The following is a 24,525-nucleotide window of genomic DNA, read 5'->3' as shown; positions in this document are numbered from 1 at the left end:
GTTACTTTCTGAGAAATTTCTTTGACTTTATTTTCCAACCCTTTTATTGACTTCCTTCCCAATACCATAAATTACCCTTCCTCAATGGTCCTTTTTCAATGCATCATGTTCTTTCACAAATATAATGATTGTTATTGTACTCTCTTTCTCTTTTAAATCTTTGAAAACACAAATTATAGTTTTTCATTTCTTTTAAGTAGTCTAGTTTACTCTTCCAGTTTTCCTTTTTCATTCCTGTTTTAGTCTCTAGTTATTCTCAAGTATCTGGAGATTTCTGGTTGTCCTTCTATATTTCCATATTTAAGAGAGGCACCTGTCAAAAATTCTCTCAAAGATAAATAAATAAACATTAAAAAGAGGGGCGAGTGCCTGGGTGGCTCAGTTGGTTAAGCATCCGACGTAGGCTCAGGTTGTGATCTCACAGTTTGTGAGTTTGAGTGCTGTGCTGACAGCTTGGAGCCTGGTTTGGATTCTGTCACCCTCTCTCTTTCTGCCCCTTCTCCGTGCTCTCTCTCTCTCTCTCAAAAATAAATAAACATTAAAAGAGAGAGAGAGAGAGAGAGAGAGCGAGCCCCAAAACTCTGGACTAAGTGTTATGTATATGAGGGCTGGACCACAAGATGACTAGGCAGAGATTAAAGAGCTTCAGTAGAAAATACTCAAATGTCTGTATCTGTATTTTCTTTTCTTTCTTTTTCTTTTTCTTTTTTTTAAGGGGGGGTAGGGGCAGAGAGACACAGAGAGAGACAATCCTAAGCAGGCTTGGCACTATCAGCACAGAGCCCAATGTAGGGCTCTAAACCACAAGCCTTGAGATCATGACCTGAGCCAAAATCAAGAATCGGATGCTTAACAGAATGAGACGTCCAGGTGCCCCGTATCTATATTTTCTTGAAGTCAATTTTTCCAGAAAAGAAATCTACGATTTCCTTTTCAGGCAATATACAAGGGGCTAACAAAGTTCTGGGAAGTGAGCAAAGAGGGTGGGCCCCTGTTTGAGGTATGGGGTCCCCAGTCTAGAAGCTCTTAGATTCACCCTCTTCAGAAAACTGCCCAACATCTACAAGGGCAGAGAAGGGGAAGATGCCTAACTGGGCAGGCTGCAGAAGGTGGCATAGGGCCCTGGCACAAATTTTCGGCCAGTCTTTCCGTTTCCAGTTCTACTTGTAACTCCACCCCCAAAAGGAGTTAGAACTTATTTCTCAGCGTTCTGAATCCTGTGGCATGACTCAGCATGATTCTTTTTGCTACCAGTCTCTATCTACCTCCACCCTTAACTCCTGCTTGTAGGGGCTTGGTTTCAGCTCAGTCAGGGTTGCTAAATCTATTAAACACCACACACACACAACACACACATGGGCGCATGCCATCTGGCAAAACTAGGTTCGATTCTTTGTCAGCTAGTCTTCTGTGACTTCTTTTTTTAATTCCTTCACCACTATTTAGTAAATGGGGGGAGGGAGCAAAGATAAATATACTAATGTTTAAGTCTAAGTCCTATATGCTAACACTTTTAATTTCTGGTTTTTGAATAGATGTGATATTGAACTGTAGTTTTCTTCCCTTTTTCCAATGCATTTTGATACTGTTTCTAAATTTGAGAAAAGAATTAGTAATTTCCAGGGCCCCTGGGTGGCACAGTCAGTTAAGCATCTGACTTCGGTTCAGGTCATGATCTCACAGTTTGTGAGTTTGAGCCCTGCACTGGGTGAGCTTGAGCCCCACTTCAGGCTCCACACTCTCTCTGCCCCTGGCGGGATCTCTCTCTCCTTTCTCTCTCCCTTCCCCTGTCTCTGCCCCTCATGGGATTCTCTCTTTCTCCCTCTTTGCCCCATGATCACTTGTGCTGTCTCTCAAAAGTTAAAAAAAAAAAAAAAAAAAAAAAAGTTAGGAAGTTCCCCTTCTTTCTTAAGTTCTGAAATAGCTGGAGAGAAATGGTACTATCTATTCACTGAAGGTCTGAAAGAAGTCAAACATGAAATCCTGGGTTTGGCAATTTGAGGCGTGCATCTGGCCTTTTTACCACTTTCTCAATTACTTCTATAGTTACTGGTGCAGATAGATTCTTTCCTAGAGTTAATTTTGGTAACTTATGTTTTCCTAGAACACTATCCATTTCTTAGGTTGGTTCTAATTTATTTGCACAAAAGGTTCCCTTGTAATAATTTTAATTCTTCTCTATCTAGTCTTTTCCATGCCCTTCATTCCATACTTGGTATTTTCTCTCCCTTTCTCCCACTAAGTTCCCTAAAGTAATGAGGTGGTTTATCTTTTTTATTGCCTCCCTTTTCATCCCCCCTCAAAAATAACAACAAAAACCAAAGCTTTAGATTTCTCTTTTCTTCTGTTTCTCAAATTCGTGAATTCCTGCCTTTATTAGTTCCTTACATTATTATTAATACTTCCCAAGATTTTGTTCGCTCTTCTTAGTTTAATATTTAATGTATTCATAGTCATTCTTTCTTGTTTAATAAAGTGTTTAAAGCTACAAATTTTCGGGGCGCCTGGGTGGCTCAGTCGGTTAAGCATCCGACTTCGGCTCAGGTCATGATCTCGCGGTCCGTGGGTTCGAGCCCCGCGTCGGGCTCTGTGCTAACAGCTCAGAGCCTGGAGCCTGTTTCAGATTCTGCGTCTCCCTCTTTCTCTGACCCTCCCCTGTTCATGCTCTCTCTCTGTCTCAAAAATAAATAAATGTTAAAAAAAAATTTTTTTTTAATAAAAATAAAAAAATAAAGCTACAAATTTTCTTGAGCATCAAAAGCAGTATTCTTTAGGTTCTGATATGTAGTTTATTAGTGTTAATACGCCTAGATATATTCCAATTTTGGTTTGCATTTTAATAAATAACCTATGAATTCTGTGTTTTAAGTTCCACATGTTTGTACTTTTATTTCTATTTTTATTGGTTTCTATTTTTACTGCTCTTCATTCAGAAAATGTAGTCTGCAGGGTCGCCTGGCTGGCTCAGTTGGTAGAACACGTGACTCCTGATCTCTGGGTCATGAGTTCAAGCCCCACGTTGGGCATGGAGCCTATTTAAAATTTAAAAAAAGAGAGAGAGAGAGAGAGAGAGAGAAAATGTAGGCTGGAAAGATCTATTAGGCTTATTAATCATATTAACAGAAGCACTGCTTACAGTTGTGCAAGTTATGTATCATGCAACTCTGAAGAAATCACTTACCTTGCAGTCATCATAGATTTTGACAGCGATTACAATAATTTCCTGGCACATAGTTATAACATATCCTAAGAAATGGGTGCGTTAAAAAAAACTCCACAAAGTTATAATATAGGCTAATACACTGAGATCTGTATCTTTTTTCTCATACTTAATGTGTTATGCATGGCCTGAGAGACATAAGTCTCCTTTGTCACTCATGTGTTCCTGTTAATTTATAGCTCGGATTTTACCTCTTAGCTACTTTGGGGTTCTATTTATTATGTGCCACTAAACTAATAATATTAAAAATATGAAAATAAATTTAAAACAACTGCCTTTACAACAATTGCTAAGTGACTCAGAGTAACCACTTCAGAAGAACAAAGAGTGTGTGTACCAGGTGTGTGCAGGCATGGAAACTGCACTGCACATCAGTAGGGAGAGGAGGCACTAGGGGGTAAGTTGAAGCACATACCAGAAAACACGAAATTGGATCCCTACGCCACAATACACACAACTTCCAGACAGATTAGAGATTATAAAAACTTTAAGACAATAGAGAAATACCTTTATGGTCACAGGTATGGAAGAATTTCTTTTTTAATTTATTTTTGAGAGAGAGAGAGAGAGAGAGAGAGAGAGAGAATGTGCACGTGAGGGGGGGGTGGGCAGAGAGGGAGACAGAATCCTAAGCAGGCTCCACGCTGTCAGCACACAGATCATGACCTGAGCCAAAACCAGGAGTTGGATGCTCAACCAACTGAGCCACCCAGGAGCCCCTGAAAGAATTTCTTAAAAAAGACACAAAATCCACAAACCTTTTAAGAGTGATCAGTTCAGGTGCATTAAAATTAAGAACCTCTGCTTTTCATCAAAAGACAACATCAAGACAATAGAAAGATAACTGGAGGAAGACATCTGCCATGTATGTTAGTATCCAGAATAATCTCCTAAAATGATTAAGAAAAAATTCCACTTGAAACTGAATGAAAGATGCAAAGAGGCACTTCACAGAAGAAACAAAAACTAGTAACAATATGAAAAGATAGAAGACTTCCTCAGAAATGTTATTTTTATATCCACCAGATTGGCAAGAATTTAAAAATCAGACAAATTCAGATTTTGATGAGGATGTGATGTTACTTGTACTGTCTCCTATATGTTACTGGTGGGAATGCCAATTAAACAACTGCTCTGGAAACCATTTGGCCAGCTCCAATAAACAGACCCTGTGAACCAATAATTCTACCACTGGAGATATATTTATCATTAAGAAACTGTCGCACAAGTATACCAGGACAACTCATAGCAACAGTACTTGTTATTACAAATAGCTAAGAGCAACTCAAATGTCTCTGAACCAGAGAATGGATATATAATTCATGGTGTATGCATGTAAAATAATTCTATATAATCATGAAAATAAGCACAATAGAGAAAGTGACTGTGAGTTAAATATTTCAACATGGAACACAATTTGGACAAAAGAAAGCAAATAGAAAGATACATAAAATGTGATTACATTTATATAGTATTTTAAAACTTTACAACACTTTGGAAAAGATAAAAAAATAAAACCTTTACAACTATTTTGATGAGGGAATCCACATATGGCAAAATTATAAAGACAACCAAGAAAACAACACAAAAATTCTTGTCAGTGGTTACCTGGTAGGTGGGAAAAGATAAAGGGGAGTGAGTTTGAAAGGGCCACAGTGGGAATGATTTATAGGTACTGACGATGATCTGTTTCTTGAGGTAAAAGGGTGTTCATTTCCTATAATGTTTACACTGTAAACATCTAACATTATTTTCTTCTTTAAAAAAAATTTAATGTTCATTAATTTTTGAGAGAGAGAGAGACAGACAGACAGACAGACAGAGCATGAGGCGGGGAGAGGCAGGGAGAGAAGGAGACACAGGCTCCCAAGCAGGGTTCAGGCTCTGAGCTGTCAGCACAGAGCCCGACACAGGGCTCAAATTCCCCGAGCCGAAGTTGGATGCTTAAGGATGCTTAACTGACTAAGCCACCCAGGCGCCCTTTTTCTTCTTTTTTTAATGTTTATTTATTTTTGAGAGAGAGAGGCAGAGAGAGGAGGAGACAGAGGATCCAAATCAACCTCTGTGTTGACAGCAGAGAGCTTCAAAAGTGGGGCTCAAACTCACAAACCATGAGATCATGACCTGGGCTCAAGTTGGCAGTTAACCAACTGAGCCACCCAGGTGCCTGACATCTAACATTTCCTTGTGTAAAGCATTGAATGAAAATTAACTGAATTTTAAATAATTGCTTAGATTTAGCTGGTTAATAAAATTAAGCAGTTTTTAAAAATTTAAAATAAGAACAGCAGCAATGTGGATTTTTAGGATTATATATTTCTAAGACAAAGATTCTCCTACTCCCCAAACCCCAGGTTCTGGTGGTCAAGATTCCTGGAATCAGGGTACTATGAGAAAATATTAACTCCGTGTTAAAATAAATTTGGTAATTAATAAAGAACAGATTTCACTGGGCATCTACCATATGCAAGCTGAACTTCAGTATGCTCCTTTGCTGTCCTTCCCATATGGAAGGTGCTGGGCCTGATTCCTTCCAAAGGGACATGGTGGAAAAAGACTATCTGAAGTTAGAGCTTTAGGTTCTAACACCAGTGCAGTTGCTTCCTCATTGGATGACTGAATAAGCTACAGAATGTTAGAAAACTTCAGCCTGCTCATCTGCAAAATATAGATAAAAATAGCTATGTCACGGGTCTGACATGAGAAACAGGCAATGTGTGATGTAGGTGGTGTGCACAGTCATTAAAAATCTGATCTCTGGAGCATGATACCTGGCCCTAGCCTGGCTCTAGCAATGACCAGGTCTAGGTGACGTGACCTTCCTGGGACTCTGGTACCCACCCAGTTAAGGGAGCTGGATATGTGGGAGGCTTGGAATAGTACCTGGCACATGACAAACAGTATGGGGTTGTGACTCTGGCTGCTACTGTTACTGTTATGATTCTTTCCCAAAGGCCTAATTTGTGCCCAATTTTCAATTTTCTGTAAATGGGTCCATGTTATGCTCTAAGTTTAACCTATTTAAAATATTTTGCTCTTGAGTGACTTTTCTAAAATAACATAATGAATCATGGGTACATTTGTATAATTATAATTGGTATAATTTATAAAAATAAATCATATATTCTTAATTCACAATCTACTTTAAATATCAAGCTGCATTATTTCCTGCCAAAGCATAAATAAGGCTGGCAATAAATTAAAAAGTTCCTCCTTTGCAACTTCATGGATGGAACTAGAGGGTATTATGCTAAGTGAAATTCGTCAGAGAAAGACAAATATGAGTTCACTCATATATATGAGAACTTTAAGATACAAAACAGATGAACATAAGGAAAGGGAAGCAAAAATAATATAAAAACAGAGAGGGGAACAAAAACATAAGAGACTCTTAAATATGGAGAGCAAACAGAGGGTTACTGGAGGGGTTGTAGGAGGGGGGATGGGCTAAATGGGTAAGGGGCACTAAGGAATCTACTCCTGAAATCATTGTTGCACTATATGCTAACTAACTTGGTAAATTAAAAAAAAAAAAAAGATCCCCCTAAAGGAGTGACAACATGGAAGCTGTATTTTCCTACATTTTTTTTAAAGTTTATTTATCTCTTTTGCAAGCAAGAGACAGAGACAGAGACAGAGAGAGAGAGAGAACGCACGAGCAAGCGGGAGAGGGGCAGGGAGATACAATCCCAAGCAGGCTCCAAGGAGAGCCCAATGTGGGGCTCAAACTCATAAACTGTGAGATCATGACCTGAGCCAAAAACGAAGAGCGGGATGCTTAACTGACTGAGCCACCCAGGCGCCCCTTTTCTTGCATTTCTACTACAGCTTTTGAAATGAAAACACATACATAAAAATTGTTTTTTCATTTTATTTTTAGAGAGAGAGCGTGTGTACATGTGCAGGGGAGGGAAGGAGGGGGGAGGGAAGGAGCGGGGAGAGAGGAAGTGGGGGCTCTGGGAGGGAGAGAGGGAGAGAGGGAGAGAGGGAGAGAGGGAGAGAGGGAGAGAGGGAGAGAGAGAGAGAGGAATCTCAAGCAGGCTCCATGCCCAACACGGAGCCCAATGTGTGACTTGATCCCAGGACCTTGGGATCATGACCTGAGCCGAAACCAAGAGTCCAACACCTAATTGACTGAGCCACCCAGGCACCCCCATACATACATTTTTATTCTCATATTTTGAATATGTATAATCAAGAAGGGTTGTAGATTTCATTTACCATACTCTGGTTTGCTTTAGTTTAACCAGACTCATTATACTGATCTGGAGGCAGACACTGTACTGTAAGTAACAGGACTTTTGTAACTACTTTTGTTAACGGCTTGAACTGCGAGTTTGCTACAAGTCAATCTGGAAAGAAGCGGTATTAAGAAAGGAAAGGATAACAGAGCTGTTCAATGAAAAAGATTCCCAAAAAGACTTGTGCTTCACCTGATGGAAAAGGGGAAGGAAGGAAGTCCAGAGATTGGATATGGAAGCATTCCCAGGAAAAGAGGTGGAGAGAAGGAGGAAATACTGGCACTGGCAGTACAGCAGTGTCTAAGACTTAGAACACTGAGGGAGAGGTCATCTTTAAAACAGGTGACCTTGTGGAAGATAGGAGAAATTAAGAACTTAGAGGGGAACCAAATGACGTCCAGAGGCCATTCTCACCTGGGCTGTGCACTCTGGGATCCTCCTCTTTGCCCCAGGCCTATCAAATCAGAATTGGTGGGGGGAGGGCTGTTGTGAAGGAAACATGGGCTTTTTTCTTTTTTAACTCCACAGATGATTCTAGTGCACAGCAAGCAGTGGAAATTACTGGTTTAAGGAGGCTGAAGCAAAAGTGACCCAAACAACCCAGTGGTGGTAACAGTAAAAGTAATTGCACCGTACCCCACATGAAAAGCATGAACTGGTTCTCTCTCCGCCTTCAAAGTATACAGTTCTCTCATTTGTCCCACAACTAACATTCTCTGGGATGCCAAAAAGGCCACTACTGTCACAGAGCTCTGAGAGCATTAGCAGTGACTCCAAAACAAACAGCAGCTTTAAAAAGAAAACAGGCTGAGGAGCCTGGGTGGCTCAGTCGGTTAAGTGTCTGGCTTCAGCTCAGGTTCTGATCTCATGGTTTGTGAGTTCAAGCCCCATGTCAGCCTCTGTGCTGACAGTGTGGAGCTTGGAACCTGCTTCGGATTCTGTGTCTCCCTCTCTCTGTCTCTCCCCTGCTCACACTCTCTCTCTCTCTCTCTCGCTCTCTCAAAAATAAATAAATGTTAAAAAAGAAAAGAAAATAGGCTGAGTGGGTGTTAAGTAGGATTTCCCCACAAACACCCTCATAAAAGGAATCTATAGCCAATAATATTTAAATAAACCTTAGACAACCTACTGTATATTTTGCATATACTTGAACTTAATGCCTTTTTTTCCTTCATTATTTTTTACCAATTTTTTTTTTTTTTTTTAAAGCACAGGGATTTCCCTTTCTCTCCTACTAAAAGTCTGGATTGAAGAATGGTACTTGAATCTTACTCAAAAAATGCTTTGTTCCTGAGTCAGCAGGATCAACTAAGGGATGGATGCCCCACTGAAGGCCTGTCATATATTTTACCTGGATGAAGACATCCTTACCCAGTTTATGCAGCACCAAACTAGAAGTGACAGCTAATACAGAGGACTCACTATTCAAAAATACCTCAACAGACTGGAATTGTGGCAGAAAACCAATAAAATGAACTTTAGCAGGAATCAAATTCAGGAAAAGAAAAAAAAAATCAGGGGTGCTTGGGTGGCGCAGTGGGTTAAGCTTCTGACTCTTGATCTTGAGTCCACATCAGGCTCTGCTCTAATGGTGTGGAGCCTGCTTGGGATTCTGTCTCTCCTCTGTGCCCCTCCTTTGCCTGTGTATAAGTGCTCTTTCTCAAAATGAATAAATAAACATTAAAAAAAAATCAGTTGTAGGAATCAGATAAACTAGGCCTATGTTGAGGGCAATTACTGCAGCTGGCCCAAGAGGCTGAGTATTGACTTTGGTGAAGGGACCAAGAAGACTCACTCAAAAGAGCTGGCTATGTTTGCAGTGGTAGAATGACCCTCCACAGCTCCATATGGCAAAAGAGAGAACAGTGTTGTAGATGTTTCTAGAAGACAGATGCTAGTGCCAACTAAGGGGAAAAATTAACTAGAGCCATCCAGCATGAACGAGACAGTATAAGGAAGTGTGCCTCTGTCCCTAGATGTGTTAAAACTGGCTAACTAACCAGATACCATAAATACATATTTTAAACAATTATTTCATTGCATGTTATAAATCTCTTACTTTTAATTAAGTGGTTCCAGTTTAAGAAAAAGGAATTACTGCTTCAATCGATTATGGCAGAGTATGGTGACAACTAAGTTTCTGCCACCGAGAAGAATATTTCTAACATAACAAAATATTAGAAGAACCCAAGGGAAGGATGGAGAGTCACTGAAAAGTTTTTTTTTTTAATTTTTTTTTTAACGTTTATTTATTTTTGAGATAGAGAGAGACAGAGCATGAATGGGGGAGGGTCAGAAAGAGGGAGACACAGAATCCGAAACAGGCTCCAGGCTCTGAGCTGTCAGCACAGAACCCGATGCGGGGCTCGAACTCACAGACCGCGAGATCATGACCTGAGCTGAAGTCGGCCGCCCAACCGACTGAGCCACCCAGGCGCCCTGAGAGTCACTGAAAAGTTTACTGCACACAGATGACTGTTCCTTACAAGAGCCAGGCACCAAGGGCTCCGGTGGGGCCCAATGTGAGCCCTGGTGCATCTTCCTGCACTCAGCTCAGGGCCCTGCACCACCCTGCACACACACAGCTCTCTGCAGCCTGATAGTGCACCGCGTCCTGGGCTGTGCACGCAGTCTTGCCAACAATGAGTGAGGGTCCCCAGAACACGATGGGACTGCGAAGGTCTTTCCATCTTTTTTACTTGGCAAAAAAATACTTAGATCCTTCGAACCTAGGTAAAATTTTACTGCAAATCACACGGGTTCACCCAGAGTCCACTGCACTCATCTGACCCATCAGAGACATCACAGAGCTTGGTTCAGGAGGTCATGATGTATCTTTCTTTCTTCCTTCCTTTCCTCCCTTTCTCTCTCTCTCTTTCTTTCTTTTTTAATGTTTATTAATTTTTGAGAGAGAGAGTGAGCACATGCAGGAGAGGGGCAGAAAGAGAGGGAAAAAGGATCTGAAGCGGGCTCTGTGCTGACAGCAGAGAGCCCGATGCGGGGCTCAAACCCAAGAACTGTGAGATCATGACCTTAACTGAAGTCACATGCTTAACCAACTGAGCCACACAGGGGCCCTGGATACGATGTTTCTTAAGTGAATTAGTAAAAGGCCACCCTTATTTTTCATTTGAAATCTACAGGTTCTTGAAATACTATCTCCTCAGCCTGTGTTTTAAAATGTAGGTTACTCAGATATGGTGAGCCAAGACATCAGGACAAGCACTGAAAGGAGGCCATGCAGGGCCACATGGGGAAGCACCAGGGTCAGTCAGGATGTAGAAGGAGCAAGAGGGAATCATGGGAAAGAGACTTCATCTTGGTTTCCACAGGAAAGGAATGCCCAGGCAGGGTAACAGACTGGGGACTGGCTTGTCTGAAACATTTCAGGAGGCTCTCGGGTACAAATATAGTTTCTAATTATCTGGCACCTAGCCCTAGGATGATTAGGGCAGAGGAACTCCTGGAGTTTAGGAGCCAGATAAAGGTGATGGTTCTGAGTATGAGCTCTGGATTAATTCGTTTGCATATGAACAGTACACTCACAAGGGAGCAGTCTATTTCTAGGAATCAGCTGCCCTGGGGGGGACAGTCTATGAAAGGTCAACATAGCCCCAAGTGCAGGAGCATCAAGAAAACAGAAAATAAGCATCTGGGGGGCTCAGTGGGTTAAGCATCCAACTCCTGATTACGGCTCAGGTCAAGATCTCATGGTTCCTGGGCTCCGGCCTGCATCGGTCTCTACACTGACAGGGCCAAGTCTGTTTGGGATTCTCTCTCTCCCTCCCTCTTTCTCTCTGCCCCTTCCCCATTCTATCAATAAACAAACAAACAAACAACTTTAAAAAGGGGGGGGAAGAAAATAGAAAATAAGAAAATATAGTTAATCCATCTCACTTTATTTTCTTCAAAACACTGACATGACGTTATATATTTATTTGCTGCTGCTCCCCTACTAGGATGTCAACTCCACTGAAGTGGAAACTTCACTTGGTTCACTGTTGTATCCACACTGCTTACAACAGTGTTTGGCATACAGTAGGTATTTAATAATGTTTGTTGAATGAATGAGTGAATAAATGAACAAACCTGCATAAAAACCTGGCTTATGCAATGTTTGGAAGGAGAAGTGGAGTAAAGGCCTACTTTTTTTTTTTTTTTAACATTTATTTATTCTTGGGAGAGAGAGAGAGAGAGAGAGAAAGAAAGAGAGAGAGAGAGAGAGAGAGAGAGAGAGAGAGAGAGGCAGAGTGCAAGTGGGGGAGGGGCAAAGAAAGAGGGAGACAGAATCTGAAGCAAGCTCCAGGCTCCGAGCTGTCAACACAGAGCCTGACATGGGGCTTGAACTCACGAACCATGAGATCATGACCTGAGCTTACGGCTTAACCGACTGAGCCACCCAGGTGTCCCTTGGCCTACTTCTTTTAAGTACTTGAAATATTCCTCCAAACTTTAAACTATTAACTTCTCTATTGCTACTACAAAGGAAAGTCTCAGGTTAGTTCCAGTCCAAATTTTCACAAATCCTGAATTAGGGAAATTTACTAATTACAGTAAGGGGGCACAATCGAGCAGAAAGAGCCTCTATTTGGAAGCCAGACCAGGATTTCCATCTTTACCCACCACTTACTAGCTGGAGAACTGAACTATCTCCACTTCTTAGAGTCAGTATCCCTCACTGGAAAATCAACAGAGTATGAAAATGAAAACATACCTATCAGACTAGCTAATGTGAAAAAGTTCAACACTTCTATGTATAAGAACACAGGAGGCACAGGCTCTAGTGCCTAATGACAATGAATCCCCACAAAACTAACACTCAAAGGTGACCATAGGACACTGCTTACCAAAATGTTCTATTATCTTAACAGTGGCAAACACATTTTCATTCAGTGTTCACTAATGTGTGACTTAAAGCTAACCACACCTGCCATGGAAGGACTGCCCAAGTACCCATCAATTATTACTTAAGGGACTTTGGGCAGGTTTCTTAATCATTCTGGCCTCTCTTTCCTGTATAACAGAACTTACCTTATGAAGTTGCAAAGAGTGAAATGAATGCTACAGACTGAACTGTGTTCCCCAAGATTTGTATGTTGAAGCCCTAACCCACAATGTGATGGTATTTAGAGCTGGGCATTTAGGAATTAAGTAGGTTTAAATGAGGTCTTAGGGTAGGTCCTCATGATGGATTAGTGCCCTTCTAAGTAGACATGTCTCTTTCTCTGCAATGTGAAAACACAGTGAGACAGCAGCCCTCTGCAAGCCAGAAAGACAGCTCTCACCAGAACCCAACCAAGCTAGCGCCCTGGTCTTGGGCTTCCCAGCCTCTCAAATTGTGTGAAATAAAGGTCTGTTGTTTATGCCACCCCACCTATGGCATTTTGTTGTAGCAGCTTGAGCAAACTAATACAATGAGTTCATACAGGTAATACACTTAGAAAAATGCTCAGCATTCACCAAATGCTCAAACATTAGCCATTACCAGAAATAGTCCACTGCAATTAAGTTCTACAAAAGAGACTGAGCCAGGGGCGCCTGGGTGGCGCAGTCAGTTAAGCTTCTGACTCTTGGTTTCGGCTCAGGTCATGATCTCACAGTTGGTGAGTTTGAGCCCCGCATCGGGCTCTACACTGACAGTGCAGAACCTGCTTGGGATTCCCTCTCTTCCTCTCTCTCTGCCCCTCCCCCCCCCCCACACTCTCTATCTCTCTCTTTCAATAAATAAATAAATAAACAAACTTAAAAAAAAAAAAAAAGACCGGGTGCCTGGGTGGCTCAGTGGGTTGAGCGGCCGACTTTGGCTCAGGTCATGATCTCATAGTCTGTGGGCCCGAGCCCCACATCAGGCTCTGTGCTAACAGCTCAGAGCCTAGAGCCTGCTTTGGATTCTGTGTCTCCCTCTCTCTCTGGCCCTCCCCCGCTCATGCTCTGTCTCTCTCTCTCTCTGTCAAAAATAAATCAACATTAAAAATAAAATAAAAATGAAAAATAAAAAAGAGGGAGGGAGGGAGGGAGGGAGAGAGGGAGGGAGGGAGGGAGGGAGGGAGGGAGGGAGGGAGAGAGAGAGAGAGAGAGAGAGAGAGAGACAGACAGACAGACTGAGCTAGAACCCAACACTGAATTCTTAAGCTTTGCTTATTTCCTGTGAGGGGAAAATTTTACTCAAACAAAAAACACCCTTTACCCCTCAAAACCAAGCAAACAAAAACTACTATTCAGCAGAACACACAAAAACAGCAAGAATTCATTCAGTCCTTATCGTGTGTCAGGTACTATTTTCTGCCCTTCTAAGGGCTTTTTTTTTTAATTTTTTTTTTTTTTAATTTATTTTTGAGACAGTGAGAGACACAGCATGAGCAGAGGAGGGGTAGAGACAGAGGGAGACACAGAATCCTAAGCAGGCTCCAGGTTCTGAGCTGTCAGCACAGAGCCCGACATGGGCCTCAAACTCACGAGCTGTGAGATCATGACCTGAGCCGAAGTTGGATGCTTAACTGACTGAGCCACCCAGGTGCCCCTTTAAAAAAAATTTTTTTTTAATTTATAAGGGCTTTTAAATGTTAACTTGTTTATGCAATAACTTCTTTCTAGATAGGTCTCCTGAGGCAAAAGAAACAAAAACAAAAATAAAATATTGGGACTACACCAAAATAAAAAACTCATGCACAACAAAGGAAACAATCAACAAAACTAAAAGGCAACCTACTGAACGGGAGAAGATATTTACAAATGACATATTCAATAAAGTGCTAGTATCCAAACTATATAAAGAACTTATAAAACTCAACACCTAAAAACGAAATAATCCTATTTAAAAATGGGCAGAAGACGTGAACAGTCATTTTTCCAAAGAACGCACCCAGATGGCCGACACAGAAAAGAAATTCATCATCACTTATCATTAGGGAAATACAAATCAAAACTACAACGAGGTATTACCTCATGCCTATCAGAAGGCTAAAACCAACAACACAGGAAACAATAGGTGTTAGCTAGGATGTGGGAAAAGGGGAACCCTCTTGCACTCTTGGTGGGAATGCAAACTATGTAGCCATTCTGGAAAACGGTATGGAGGATCCTTGGTTAAAAACAGAATTACCCTACAACCCAGCAATCCCACTACTGGGTATTTACCCAAAGGATACAAAAATACTAATTCAAAGGATACAGGCATCCCTATGTTTACAACAGCATTATCTACAATAGCCAAATTATGGTAACAGCCCAAGTGTCCATCGATTGATAAATGAATAAAGATGTAGTATGTATGTGTATATACACATGTACACACATACATACATACAATGGAATATTACTCAGCTATAAAAAAGAATGAAATCTTACCATTCGCAAAGATGTGGATCAAACTAGAGAATAGAATGCTGAGCAAAATAAGTCAGAGAAAGACAAAGACCATCTGCTTTCACTCCTGTGTAATTTTTTTTTCATACATGAAATTTAAAACCAAACAAAGGGGCAAAAAAGAGAGAGAGGCAAACCAAGAAACAGACTCTTAACTTTAGAGAGAACACTCTGACGGTCACCAGAGGGAGGTGGAGGGGACAAGGATGAAACAGGTGATAGGGATTAAGGAGTGCACCTACTGTGACGAGCACCGGGCGTTGTGTGGAAATGTTGGATCACTATGTTGAACACCTGAAACTAATATTACACTTTATGTTAACTGGAACACAAAGAGAAACTTAAAAAGGCGTGCCTGGGTGGGTCAGTCGGCTAAAGCGTCCAACTCTTGATTTCCACTGGGGTCATGATCCCAGGGTCATTGGGACTGGGCCCTGTGCTGGGCTCTGCACTGAGCATGGAGCCTGCTTAAGATTCTCTCTCCCCACCCCACGCCCACTCACCCTGCTTGCACTCTTTCAAAACAAATTGTTTTAATAAAATATTAACTTACTTAATTCTTACTACAGCCCTATTACCTACTGCTACTGTTCCCATTTTAAAAGTGAGGAAACTAAGACCTGGGGAGGTTAAGTGACTTGTCACACAGCTAAGCTGGGTTAAGCCTGGCTCTGAATCCATGTAGCCTGGCTTCATAATGTTCCCAACCATCACTCTATACTCTCTCTGCATGTTAACAGTCTACTCCAACACTGACAAAGAACAGTAGTTACTAGATGGATTACACTGAGTATACCTGAACGTCTTTAATAGGTAAATACCTTTTTAAAACTGAGCCATAACTTGCTTCTTAATGACAGACTAAAATAAGACCCAGCAAGATTACTTGCATATAATGAAATCAAATTTAAAAATGTGTAAAACCAGGGGCGCCTGGGTGGGCTCAGTCGGTTAAGCATCCTACTTCGGCTTACGTCATGATCCCACAACTTGTAGGTTCGAGCCCTGCATCGGGCTCTGTGCTGACAGCTCAGAGCCTGGAACTTGCTTCAGATTCTGTGTCTCCCTCTCTCTCTGCCCCTTCCCCTGCTCACGCTTTGTCTCTCTCCAAAAATAAACATTAAAAATTTTAAAAAATAAATAAAAATAAAAATGTGTAAAACCAAAAAGACTAACATAGTTCTTATACTTGCTGCTTTCAAAACCATTATAGGTACACAACAATAAAAAGACTGACCTTAAAAAACAACAACAACAAAAAAGGATGACCAAAAACATTTACAAAGAGAAAACATCTTAGGAACAGTAGTTCAAAGTTGAAAAGTACAAAAACAATGGAGAAAAATATCTCTTAACAGAATCTAACATTTACTAATGCAATGGCTGGAAAAATAAAAAGAAAAATGAAAAGATCTGTCTATGAAAATAACATCAGTTTACAAATGTGCAATCAATTCAGGTTTACTTATATGAATTTATTAAATGTGCATGATTCAATGTGCAAGCCTGAATAATGTGAATATTTTGAGACGGACACTATTGTAACACGCATGTTAAAAACACTCTTGAATGAGCCAGTCCACATTTTTTGATAAGTGGCAATACAAAAAGATTACATTTTGTTGATGGCACAATGTTCCTTGAAGTGAATGTTAGCTTCTAAGGCAGTGCCCTAAATTTCAAGGATTAAAATCACATTATATAAAGAGAGCTGTTCCTGATACAGATGTGATACAATTGTGCACAGTGCTGAGGAAGAAAAAAGGCTGTGTGAAGCACTATCCCAAAGGCAAAGATGCCATGTACACTCTACCCTACAGCAACTTTTCCATGGGAAAGCAATTCAGTGAAAAAGAATTATAGAGAAATATAGAGAGAATGCTTTTAATTTCTAAGAAAAGAATATGAACCAATACACATGATTTAAAACAGTGCCCTATACTTCAATAAATGGTGCTGGGAAAACTTGACAGCTACATGCAAAAGATGAAACCGTCTGGAAAACAAGATGAAGGTCCCTCAAAAAAAAAAAAAAAAAAGATGAAAATAGACCACTTTCTCACACCACACACAAAAATAAAGTCAAAAGGGATTAAAGGCCTAAATGTCAGACCTGAAACCATAAAACTCCCAGAAGAAACCACAGGCAGTAATTTCTTTGACATTGGCCATAGAAACATTCTTCTAGATGTCTCCTCAGACAATTGAAACAAACGTGAAATTACACTATTGAGACTACACCAAAATAAAAAGCTTTTATGCAGCAAAGGAAACCATCAACAAAACAATAAAGCAACCTACTAAATGAAAGAGGATATTTACAAACCATATACCCAATAAGGGGTCAATATCCAAAATACAGGATATTAAACTAGAATCCTCAATAAACTTCTCATATACTAATTTTAGTTCTGAATACCAAATTTATTAACCCTTAACTTACTTATTAAAACCAAGTCCTTAGATATATGAAGAAATTAACGTTTAAAGTAATGGATACAATTTTATCTTCAGAACAAAGAACTGGAACTTTTGGGTCCATTCCAAAAGCCACCTTGAGTGCCATTAAGACTCACTTTGGCCTGCAGAACCAACTTGTTTACCATTTTTAGTGCAAGATAAACTCCCTCCCTCCTACTTCTCTCTCTCTCTCTCTCTCTCTCACACACACACACACAGGACTTCAAAATTACAATGATATAAATGGAAAACAATCATTAGGAAAACATTAGGAATTTATACAGGGCAATATGCTTACAGTATCTTACATGAAAAATGCTTTGCAGTTTATACTCTTTTAAGTGCATTGTTTTATTAATTCATCCATCATGAGCAGATTAAATTATCTCTATTTAAAAAAAATTTTTTTTAACATTTATTTATTTTTGAGAGACAGAGAGAGGCAGAGTATGAGTAATGGAGGGGCAGAGAGAGAGGGAGACACAGAATTCGAAGCAGGCTGCAGGCTCCGAGCTGGCAGCACAGAGCCCGATGCCAGGCCTGAACTCACAAACCGCGAGATCATGACCTGAGCTGAAGTCAGACGCTCCACCGACTGAACCACCCAGGTGCCCCGAAATTATCTCTATTTTAAAGATGAGAAAGCCAAGGTTAAGAAAGTTAGCTTGAGACAGTTAGCTCGAGGTCAAGTTAGACATTTCACTAAGTGGCAAAGCCAGGACTTAAATTAGGACTACCTGTTCCTAGTTCAGGGTCTCTAAAACCCCAACTAGGATTGGCCAAATTTAGAAATCAAACAAAGTATGTAAAAAGGCTATGCAAGACTAAAAAGAACAAGAAGGATTTTATTATGAAGATCATTAATCATTTGCTAATGCACCAGTGAAATACCTATGCCAAGCCCCTAATCTGAGCAATTAAATCAATCTAGGCCAGTCATCAAGACTTTCAAAAGAGGTCCACAGAATTCTAACATGCACCAGGGTTGAAAATTTCAGATCTCCATTAGATGATACAAATGGCAACAGTGCATTACAAATACGTTTTTCAATTATTTTTATTTTTACATTTTCCTATGAATTAATCATCAGTTCTTAATTAGACATAGTGACAGAATTTAATAAAACCCAAAGTGCTGACCTTAAAGACCTCAGTATTAGCTATAAGAAAGGTGTATAACTCTACATTAAGAGTAATCACACAAAAATGTTTTTAAAAAAATCTGTTCTAGTTGATACTTAAGAGTATTCAGTTAAAATGTACAGCCTTCAGTTTGTGCTATTAAGAACACTTAAAAATCATTATATTCATCTGAAGGAAAAAAAATCCAACAACTTTTTGTACAATACTACATCTAAGTTGCATTCATGCTGGAATCAGAATCTTTACTGTACTAAACATAATAATTAAAAATAACAGGTGTACTGAAGGGACAAATTTGATGGCAATTTGTACCGAAAATCATTTTAAAAACACTGGATACTGAACCAATCTTACCTTTTGTAGACTTGTTGGATTCAACTGAGTTTTGTCAATTATTTTTATTGCAACCTAGAAAAAAATAAATAAATATTACAGGTTTTAAGAATTTTGTAATTATAAACTAACTGGTAATAGTTTTATAAATGCCCAAACATGTGGGCATTTACCTAAAAAACTAAAACTCAACTAGTTATAATAATATTTTATACTTTATAAATATTTTTTAATTGAAAAGAGGGGCTTCATGCAAATACGAGTATTGTTAGAACATTTATATTTAAGTTACTTATAGACATGGGGAGAAACACCTCCCACAAGGTAGAGACAGAGAAAGAAAGAGAGATTATACAATGAAAACACTTCTAAAAATAGAGGACAATGAAGCAACTCTCCCATTCCCTATTTACCAATACTTAATTTTTTTTTTAATTCCCCGGGGTGGGGGTGGGGGTGGTTGCACCGTTCCTGGAGGTACTGCAATACAAGGGGGATGTGTGGAGTGGATGGAGCAAGCTCCTATTTCACCTCCTAGTTCCCAAAACCCATTTAATATATTGTCCTCCGATAGAGGACATATCAGATATTAAACTGATAAGAAACAGATACTACACTTGATCTTGGCCAAAAGGCTGAGAAGCAACCCAGTATTTTAATTTCATCTGACTCTGACAAAATTGATCTGATCCAAGGGCAGGAAGTACAGCTTTTACAGATTTATACAGCCCAGAATGCCTTGCTCAGAGTGTCTTACACACAGTAAGAGCTTGATAATTGAGTAAATATACGAACCAACAGGTTGGATTCAATCTGAAAACTTCAAAAACATTAAAAGAAAAAAAAGAAAGAAAGAAAAGCCCTTTAGGTAGTTAAAGAAGGAAAAGGGACTAGTTCCAGAACAATCTGTAGGCTAACCAAGTGAAACATGTACAGCGGCAAAAAATGGGTCACCCAGGAGCCTTTGTTCAGAAAGGGGTGAGTAAACCCCAAGCAGTCTAAAAAACAAGCCACTAAGATACAGGAAGAAAGAACTATAGCTTCTAGTTATATGTGTTTATCAATTTAAAAAAATCAGTTTTACTAATATTTACTAAATGGACCTACAGCAGCATCCTTATCTGGTAGGCTGTCATTACCAGAATAAAAGGATTTCTAGGAACTACACATATCCAGAATGAGGGGAGAGGGTGACAGTAGGGGATGGAAGGGAATATAAGTGAAGAGAGAAACTTTGCCATGAACTGAGGAACATAATTAACTCAGCTTTGCATCTGAGGTCCAGAAAAACAATGACCTCACCCCACATTGATGATGCTGTTCCTACTGTGCATCCTTCAGGACACAGATCCAGTAAGAAGCACCAATGAAGAAAGGGACTATAGTCAAAGTCTGGGGAAAGCGCTTGAAGATTCTCTATGTCAACGGTGCTCCAACTTTTTGTCGCCCTTTACACCCTTAAAGATTACTGATGATCCCAAATGTGGATTATATCTATCAATATTTACCTTATTACAAATGAAAACTGAGAAATGTAAAAATAAGTATTGAACATAATAACATTCATTTCAACTAATAAGATTCAACAAATGGTGCTGGGAAAACTGGATATCCAAGAAGTTGGACTGTTACCTAACATCATCTACAAAAATTACTGCAGAGTGGATCAAATATCTAAATGTAAGATTTAAAACTATCAAACTCTTGGGACACCCAGTCAGCTCAGTCAGTAGTAGAGCATGCAACTCTTGACCTCAGGGTTGTGAGTTCGAGCTCCACGCTGGGTGTGGAGCATACTTTAAAAAAAAAAAAAAAAAGTAAAGAAAACAGCAAAAAACTATCAAACTCTTAGAAGAAAACATACAACAAAAGCTTCACAACACCTGACTAAGCAATGGTTTCTTGGATGACACAAAAGGCACAGGCAACAAAAGAAAAAACCCAGCCAAATCAGACTATAAAATTTTTAAATTTTGTGCATCAAAAGACAGTATCAACAGAGTATAAAAAGGCAACACAGAGAATGCTAGAAAATATGTGCAAATCAAAGATGTGATATGGGATTAATATCCAGAACATATAGAGAACTCCTAAAGCTCAACAACAAAAACCCAATTTAAAAATGGGTGAAAGACTTAAAGAGACATTTATTCAAAGAAGATATACAGTGGGTATCTCAAACAATGCAAGGTTTCAGGGTACCACCCCTCTCCAGCACAAATATCGATGATAGCTTTTGACTCCCCCAAAACTTAAGTACTAAAAGCCTACTGTTGAGCTGAAACCTTGCCAATAACAGTCGATTAATACATATTTTGTACGTTATGTGTATTCTTAAACTAAGCTAGAGAAAAGAAAATCTCATTAAGAAAATGATACAGAAGATAAAATATATTCACAGTACTGTACTACTGCATTTATTGAGAAAATATCTATGTATAAGTAGACCTGCACAGTTCAAGCCGTGTGGTTCAAGGATCAACTGTACAAACGGCCAGTAAGCACATAAAAAAGATACTTAACATCACTGATCATTAGGGAAATGCAAATCACAACTACGAGATGCTACTTCACACCTATCAAGATGGCTACTATAAAAACAAACAAACAAACCTGTAAGAAAACAACAAGTTGTAAGGATGTTGGGAAATTGGAACCCTGTGCACTGTTGGTAGGAATGCAAAATGGTACAGCTGTGGAAAGCAGTATAGAGTGCCTCAAAAACATTAAAAATAGAATTACCATATAATAGAGCAATTCCATTTCTGGGTATGTACCCAGAAAGCAGGGACTTAAATAGATTCTTGTACAGCTGTGTTCATAGCAGCATTATTCACAATAGCTAAGACATGGAAGACACCCTAGCATCCACTAAGTGATGAATGGGTAAGTCTAATGTGGTGTCTCATACAGTAGAGTATTATTCAGTCTTAAAAAGGGAAGAAATTTTGAAACATGCTACAGCATGAATGAACCTTGAGGACACTATGCTAAATGAAGTAAGCCAGACACAAAAGGACAAATACTATATGATTCCACTTTATGAGGTTCCTAGAAAGTTCACATTCATAGACACATAAAATAGAATGGGGAATGCCAGGAGATGAGGAAAGGAAAGAATGGGGAGTTAGTGTTTAATGGGTATAAAGTTTCAGCTTTACAAGATGAAAAAAGGTCTGGAGATATATGAAGGTGATGGCGGCACATTATAAATGTATTCAAAACTACTGAAACCTACACTTAAAACCAGTTAAAACGGTAAATATTATGTTATTTGTATTTTATCACAATTAAAAAAACTGGGAAAAAAAGCCCATTATATGTTAATATAAATAACATCAGTTTGAAATTTTCATATATCCTTCTGTATTCAATCTGTTGTGATACCACACATCATAGAGCCTCTGAAAAATTTTACTTTACATTCATGAGAAAGAGTGGAAAAAGTAATGTCTTAATAGTATTACAAAAATAGCTTAGACTTTGCAGACCCCCTAAAATGTTCTCGGAGAAATCTCCAGAAATCTCTTCATATTAACACTTAAAAAAAAAAAAAACAAAACCCAAAAAAACCAAACTACCCTACTTCACTTGGTCTAAAGTCTCCATCGCCTAAGTTATTTGATCACTACCTGTGAACCCATTCATCTCCAGAGGGGCTAGAGAAACACTGCTAACAAGGCATGTCTGACCCTGGAGTGGAAGGACCCACCACCTCATCCCATCCTCACCTGGGGAGGTTAAAAAAAAAAAAAAAAAAAATCAGAATTGGAGAAGCAGAGAGTTATAGCATGTTATGTGCTTGAAAAAAGCAAAGACAGAATTCTAATTCTGTATTCGGAAAATCGAGGTCTTGATGGAAACTACAGTAAATAAAGCGAAAGGAAATACTGGTGGCTGGAATATACAAACAATGACCACCCTGTTCATATCTCACTTGGTGTCTGCCTTACTATTATAACACTAGCACACTACCAGGGACATAAATAGCATTTAATAAATGCCTCCTGCATTGATGTGAGGCCCTGAACCTCCATAATCAGTGAGCACACACATTAGAGATAGAGACAGAGGAGTGAAGAAATAGGATTTCTGGTGTTTTAACAGATATCAGTGTGATTTTTAAAATTACATTATTTTTTTTGGTTAATATTTATTTTTGAGAGAGAAAGAAGAGTGAGGCAGAGTGCAGGAGGGAGAGGGGCAGAGAGAGAGGGAGACACAGAATCCGAAGCAGGCTCCAGGCTCCCAGCTGTCAGCACAGAGCCTGACGCAGGGCTTGAACACACAAACCACGAGATCAAGACCTGAGCCGAAGTCAGACACAACTGACTGAGCCACCCAGGCGCCCCATAAAAATTACATTATTTTAAAGTTTAATGAATTAATTTTATTCAAATTTTACTTTCATAAGTAATTTTGTGTGGCATCTATAGATCTCCCAATTTCCAAAGAAATCATACTATTCTTTTCTGGCCACCATTCTGTTTTCCTCCCCCTTCTCATGGCCAGATCTAGTACATACGCTGCCTTTCTGGTTCTTCTTCCCTCTGATCTTCTGAGACCTGGTTTCTATTCTCACGACCAGACTCTTGATCACTAGCCACTCTTGGCTCTGTTCAGTATCTGTCTTTTACTCTAAAGATTCTATTAAGCATTTTCTTTTTCAAATACTGCTATTCAAATAGTATTTAAAGCAAAAACAGGAGCAAAAATATGTCTCATTCAGCTAAATCAAACTGTAGAAGAGAGTCATTTTATTAAAAGTAAGTGTCCTAGAGTGAAACACTGTCATTTAACATGATGGTGTATGTGTGGCAATGAAGCCTGAGGGGGAAGTTCCTAATCCCCTCTTCCTTTCCAGCTCCTTGCTGGGATGACTCAACTACCAAAATAACCTTGGCCCAGAGCTGGAGCCTGCAGGAGAGTTCTGACCTTGAGGTCAATAAAAAAAGGCAATTGTGGGGGCATCACCAGGTGCCTGAGAAAGATAGAGACTGTAGAGAAGACCACACACACACACACACACACACACACACACACACACACACACCCAAGGTCATGGAGTTTTCTGGAGGTTTTTTTGGGGGGGCTGGGGTGGGGGAGGGCATGCACAGCAAAAGCCAAGGGAGTTCACTAGGCGAGGAAAGAGGAGTGTCCCTGCCACTTGTTGTGTAAAGTTCTGGGAAATTCCATTTTTCACCCTGATGCCAGAAACAAAGTGGAAAATTACAAAATAGGGATAAAGGCAGCTCATACATGAGAAGGACTTCCCCAAGCATATGTCACCCTAGCTGGCCCCACAACCCTATAGCAAACACCGACCAGAGAAATAAATATCCTTATCTTCCACTTCCTGTCAATTTTCTACTGGTCAAAAGGCCCCAATATCCTGCTCCCGACATGCATTAAAGCATCCACAAACACTAAAAGAGCAGGCAAAAAAACAATCCCAAGTCCTTTAAGAGAATGCACTAGCCCAGAAGGATGAATTACTAGTCAGCTCAGGCTGCCATAGCAAAAATGGCATAGGCTGAATGGCTTAAACAACAGAAATTTCTTTTCTCACAGATTAGGAGGCTGAGGTCTAAGATCAGAGTCTGACCAACACAGTCAGTTCCTGGTGAGGTTTCTCCTCTGGGCTTGCAGATGGCTCCCTTCTCACAGTGTCCTTACATGGTAGAGAGGAGCCAAGCTCTCTGGTGTCTCTTCCTATAAGGACACTTAACCATACTGGATCAGGACCCTACCTTTGTGACCTAA

The 24,525-nt window shown here is 39.8% G+C and overlaps 1 protein-coding gene, 1 long non-coding RNA gene and 1 other non-coding gene across 13 annotated transcripts in view; all 3 read right to left on the bottom strand.

The window, feature by feature from the left end:
• Positions 1-24,525, bottom strand: part of MARK3 (microtubule affinity regulating kinase 3) — a 111,459-nt gene that overhangs the window by 52,690 nt on the left and 34,244 nt on the right. For 7 of the 11 annotated variants that reach the window (XM_053224990.1, XM_027066697.2, XM_027066699.2 and 4 more), the window contains exon 3: positions 18,784-18,837. The exons of 2 other annotated variants lie outside the window; for them this stretch is intronic. In XM_053224990.1, the coding sequence (XP_053080965.1) occupies positions 18,784-18,837 (54 nt within the window). Of the gene's footprint in view, positions 1-18,783; positions 18,841-24,525 lie in introns of those variants that run through there. 2 more of the 11 variants (XM_027066705.2, XM_015073355.3) reach the window with 2 other exon arrangements.
• LOC128316138 (uncharacterized) lies at positions 2,182-9,003 on the bottom strand. Its single transcript, XR_008299747.1, has 2 exons — positions 5,682-9,003; positions 2,182-3,032 (listed from the first exon to the last, which is right to left on the bottom strand). It is a non-coding gene; the product is annotated as an uncharacterized LOC128316138 (long non-coding RNA).
• Positions 19,218-19,409, bottom strand: LOC113601655 (U2 spliceosomal RNA). The gene has a single exon (XR_003422945.1). It is a non-coding gene; the product is annotated as a U2 spliceosomal RNA (small nuclear RNA).

Source organism: Acinonyx jubatus, chromosome B3 (genome assembly GCF_027475565.1).
Source record: "Acinonyx jubatus isolate Ajub_Pintada_27869175 chromosome B3, VMU_Ajub_asm_v1.0, whole genome shotgun sequence".
NCBI classification, from domain to species: Eukaryota; Metazoa; Chordata; class Mammalia; order Carnivora; family Felidae; genus Acinonyx; species Acinonyx jubatus.
Note: the sequence above shows the minus strand (reverse complement) of the source record. Positions and strands in the feature narration are given on the sequence as shown.